The sequence below is a fragment of the Etheostoma spectabile genome, chromosome 22 (assembly GCF_008692095.1).
Source record: "Etheostoma spectabile isolate EspeVRDwgs_2016 chromosome 22, UIUC_Espe_1.0, whole genome shotgun sequence".
Lineage (NCBI taxonomy): Eukaryota > Metazoa > Chordata > Actinopteri > Perciformes > Percidae > Etheostoma > Etheostoma spectabile.
Window position 1 is genome coordinate 4,564,364 of NC_045754.1, and position 4,696 is coordinate 4,569,059.

The following is a 4,696-nucleotide window of genomic DNA, read 5'->3' on the forward strand; positions in this document are numbered from 1 at the left end:
AGCATTTTTATTAACGCCAAAGTACTCTCCACAGCTTTCACTGTTGCTGCCGTCATTGTCTCACCAATGATCTCTCTTCTGTTCTGTTGCAGATGGAGGACCATGTTGCCACCAAAGAGCTGTGACATCACTGTGAAGTCGTGGATGTTGGTGGACGCCGGGCTTTCTTAACTTCATTTGGAGTTGTGCAGCCTTTCTACGAGAGACCCGTTTGACGCACCTCGTCTTAAATAACTGCTTTTGTCTGCCAGTAAATATAATTAGGGACCACCTATCTTTTAAAAAATGGAGACTCTTTCCCAAGATTCCATTCTGGAGTGCCAGATCTGCTTTAACTACTACAGCCCTCGCCGGCGGCCCAAACTCCTGGATTGCCGACACACGTGCTGCTCGGTGTGTTTGACCCAGATGCGCAGCAGCCAGAAGGAGATTCGTTGCCCCTGGTGCCGTGGCGTCACCAAGCTCCCGCCGGGCCTGTCCGTCTCCCAGCTCCCGGATGACCCGGACATCATCACTGTCATCGCCATCCCTCACGCCTCTGAGCACACGCCCGTCTTCATCCGCCTCCCCAGCAACGGCTGCTACATGCTGCCACTGCCCATCGCCAAAGAGCGGGCGTTAGGCCTGCCGGGGGAGCTGGGATGTCGTTTCCTGCCCGGTGGCCAACAGAAGGGGGTGACGGTGGTGACCGTGCCGGAGCAGCAGCCTTTGGGCTTGGCTATGGGTTTGGAGGGGGTGGGGCTGGAGGGAGGCGAGGTCGAAAGGAGAGTTACTGGCCCGGTGGGAGGAGGGAAGGGCTCCACGTGGTCCGGCGTGTGCACCGTGATCCTGGTCGCGTGCGTGCTGCTCTTCCTCCTGGGCATCGTGCTGCACAACATGTCCTGCATCTCCAAACGTTTCACTGTCATCTCCTGCGGCTGAGGGCTGGGGGAGGCACCTTGGATTCCTCTCCTCGGGACGGTACTCTGCTGAGGAGAGGGGACTAAACTCACATCATGGGCATCCAAGGAAACTTCAGAGCAATGTAGGATGAACAGATGAAGAAGAAGAGGGCAGGGAGAAAATCCACGAACAGTCCAATTTTCTTTATTTGGGGGACTAAAATTAAAATGGAAATACAGATACAAACCTTTTTTTTTTTTTTTGCCGGCCCTGAAACTCCCGTCCTTTGTCTGTCCTTACATTTTGTCTAAAAGAACGCTTTGGGAATTACTCCAGTCAAGTTTTTGGCCAGCCGATGTGTTTTTGGCTAGCTGATGTGTTTTTGGCCAGCTGATGTGTTTTTGGCCAGCTGACATGTTTTGGGCTTCGGGCCGATCTGACACTCACTCACACTTGCGGCTGTTGGATTGCCTGTTTAGTCTGTGGTTTGTAGAAGTGCATCCGATATCATAGTGTTGTTTAGCTGAGTATAGGTTCCAAGTGCGGTGTCTCCAGCTGGTGCTGCACTACAAAGAGTCCGGACTTGGCTGCTCTCCGTCCTCTGATAGCTGCAGGAATTAACTGTGCAGGATCAACGTCTGGCCCCATCTTGGGAAATTTAAAATCAACACAGCTTTTTTCTCCTTTCATACAACCTGTTCCTGTTCAGAACGAACTGTTGCAATAATGGCTCTGTGTAGTTAGCAAAGGGATTGTTGTAAAAGAAAGTCAAAACCTGGATTGTGTTGTTCATTCTTGCCATCATATTACAGGCCTAAACTTAAAACACAGGTAGTAGTGAGTTGCTTTATTAGGTCTTAAAAGGTTTCATTGCTGTTACAATTAGGCAATGAAGAGATTGGTCGGTAGTAAAAAATTGTTTATGACATTTATCAAGCAAAAAATGTGTTTTCAGCTTGTTTTGCAGGTTTTTTTCTCTCTGTTTTATATGTTTTTAAATTCAATAGCATTGGGTTTTAGGTTGTTGGTTCGGACAATGCAAATAATTTGAAGACACTTTGGCTATCAAAAATTGCGATTGTCACTATTTTCTGACAATTTCTCCACAAAATGATTAATTGAAGATCTAATTGATTGACTGTTTAAAATGATCACTAGTTACTGTCCTGTTTTGAATGTGGTGAGACAACTTTGTACAGCCTATGGTAGGATACTAGCAGCTAAAAAATGTACAGGCTATCTGATAAACAATGAAATTGCTTAACACGCTGTATTTAGAACTGAAGAAATTTAAAAGGAATAGTTTGACATTTTGGGAAACTATTCACATTCTGTCCAAGCAGTAGATCGATACCACTCCACACTGTCTGTGTGCTACCTACGGCTCAACAGCCAGGAGGTGATTAGCCTAGCTTAGCATGATATGGAACAGGGGGGCAGTTAGCCTGGCTCACTTTATCAACACCTGTTTAATTAACACGTATCTCAGTTGTTTAATCTGTACACAAACAGAAATGTAATTTTGTGCTAAGTGCTACATGCCACGTGAGTTACATCACATTAACTTCCTATATAACCACAACCTAATTGTTTGTATAGTATAACATGATAGAGTAATTTGTGAGTTTTAGCTGCATTTATTTGTAAGTGTGATTCTGTACTAGCGCAAGGCTAGCTGTTTCCCCTAGTTAGCTAGCTAGCTAGCTAGCTAGCTAGGGGTGTTGAGAGTTGCAGCTCCATGGTACATGAGCTGCAACTCAAGCTTACAATTAATATACAGTTTGAATGAACAAAATAAAACATGTTAGTGATATGTGAACTTTAGCTGTGAAGGTGTGTTTGTTAAACTTTAAGGAGGTTTTACACATAGGCTATATGCTACATGCTTCATGCTATGTGAACATACAGCTCTCCATAAAACTACAACTTAACATTTTAAATGTTTAATTACAGTTTAAACCAACAAGATAAAAACATGTAACAATAATTTTGTGAGCTTTACCTGTGAATGTAGGTGACTGCCCCTGCTTCCAGTCTTTATGCTAAGCTAATGTAAAGCTTATCTTCTCCTGGCCATAGCTCTGTACATGAGAGTGGTACCGATCTCCTGGTAAGAAAGCCAATATAAGCGTAACGTCAAACAATTTCTTCAAATAAATGTAATGAAAAAAGTGCAAATTCAAGGCAACTTCTCTCTGTTTTGCAGTATGTTTTCCCACAGATGCTGAGTGTGTTATCTTACATCGATTAGTTAACTGTTAACTGTCCTTCTACTTTTCACCCTGACCTGCAGACAAACATCCTCTAAAGACGGACTCTCCGGCTTTGACCAGGTCTTCCCCGTCAGCCCACGCACCATCGACCCCCTTCATCTTAATACCTTCCTTAATATAGAAAAACCAGTGGACATGGGCTCAGCGGTGCAATGGTGTGTGTTTATGTGCGTGAGTCATTAATAGGTCAGTAAGGGGTCACGAGTGGGGGGGGGGGGGCGGTGCAGGGTTCCAGTTAATGACGGCCGTATCGATTGATCTGCTTTTGAATATCTCTTGCATCCGCAGAGATGGATGCTTCTCTTTCTTTTACACTTTTATATGTTGAGGCAAGCAATTTGTCTGTTTACTGTATCTTTAAAGCAATGGAGTGTATAGCACACACAAACAGGGTGAACTCTTTTGTACAGCAGCCTCATCATGTACAGAATGATTGTACTTTCTGTGTATTTTTCTGGTAACTATCTTTTGTTGACACGTTTTACTTGGTTAGTATTAACATTTAAGATTTGGGAGCTCTGTCTCTGTATGTCTTAAAAAAACAAACATTATTCAGTACACTTCAGGGCACTCATGACACCAGTGACACAACAGGAAAGAAAGTGTTACATACACACAGCAAATACATGTAATCACTTAAAAATAAATCCTACACTTGTTTAAGAAACAGTATGAGGAACTTCTGTTGAAACTAGGGCTTTCTTTAATCTATTTTATTCCCCATATCAACATGATTTTACCATCATACTCAGATAGAAAGCAGAAGAGAGTGAACTTTCTTTAAAAATAAGCATAACTTGTCTTTGATTTACATTTATTTGGATTTGGCAACTGAAATCCCCATGACTTCAACAAAGCAGTGTCTGAGTTTTCTCCAATGACTGAGTCTCTTCTGAGCATTGGGGGGGGGGGGGGGGGGGGGGGGGGGGGGGGGGGGGGGCGAGACAACCACCAATCATATAACCATTCCAATGACTCCGAAGCTATTCAGATAAGAAACACTGCATAGTTCCCCTTTTAAATAGATTAAATCAGGGGTTTCCCAACATTTTGTGTGTGTGGATCACTATTCATAATCAAGAATTTTTGCAGACCACCTCATAATAAACATAATTAAATATGTCTACACGCAGTCCTACCTGAATTAATATCCGCACCTCTTAATATGCCTATAAGCAATACAATTATAACTGATCATCGCATCAGTACAACGGCTCGTTGAAAGAGAGTTTACTGCACACGACGGCTGCCACGTTTTTAATTTATTATTTCCTCAAGCGGCCGAGGTCCTCATCAGGTTCATTTGAACAACAGGCTTATTTCCACGGCAACAACACTTGGATATAGTCAACATTTCAAAACCTTTTGGCGATTTTAAGGGATTATTAATCTTCAGCTTGTCCACTTAAGAATACAGCCGCAAAACATTTCAGAAAGGCGAGATCCACCGATCCATGTTGGGCTTCTAACGGCACCGGGCCTGAACGTGACGGCCGAGCACCACTGGCCTATTTTAGTAATCACACAATAACTTGACAATT

At 43.5% G+C, this 4,696-nt stretch overlaps 1 protein-coding gene across 4 annotated transcripts in view; it reads left to right on the plus strand.

Moving 5' to 3' along the window:
• rnf152 (ring finger protein 152) overlaps positions 1 to 2,488 on the plus strand; it is a 58,734-nt gene extending 56,246 nt beyond the window's left edge. For all 4 annotated transcript variants that reach the window (XM_032504559.1, XM_032504560.1, XM_032504557.1 and 1 more), the window contains one exon: positions 93 to 2,488. In XM_032504559.1, coding sequence (XP_032360450.1) covers positions 286 to 921 — 636 coding nt within the window. In that variant the 5' untranslated portion in view covers positions 93 to 285 and the 3' untranslated portion in view covers positions 922 to 2,488. The remainder of the gene's footprint in view (positions 1 to 92) is intronic.
• Positions 2,489 to 4,696: the final 2,208 nt, after the last annotated feature.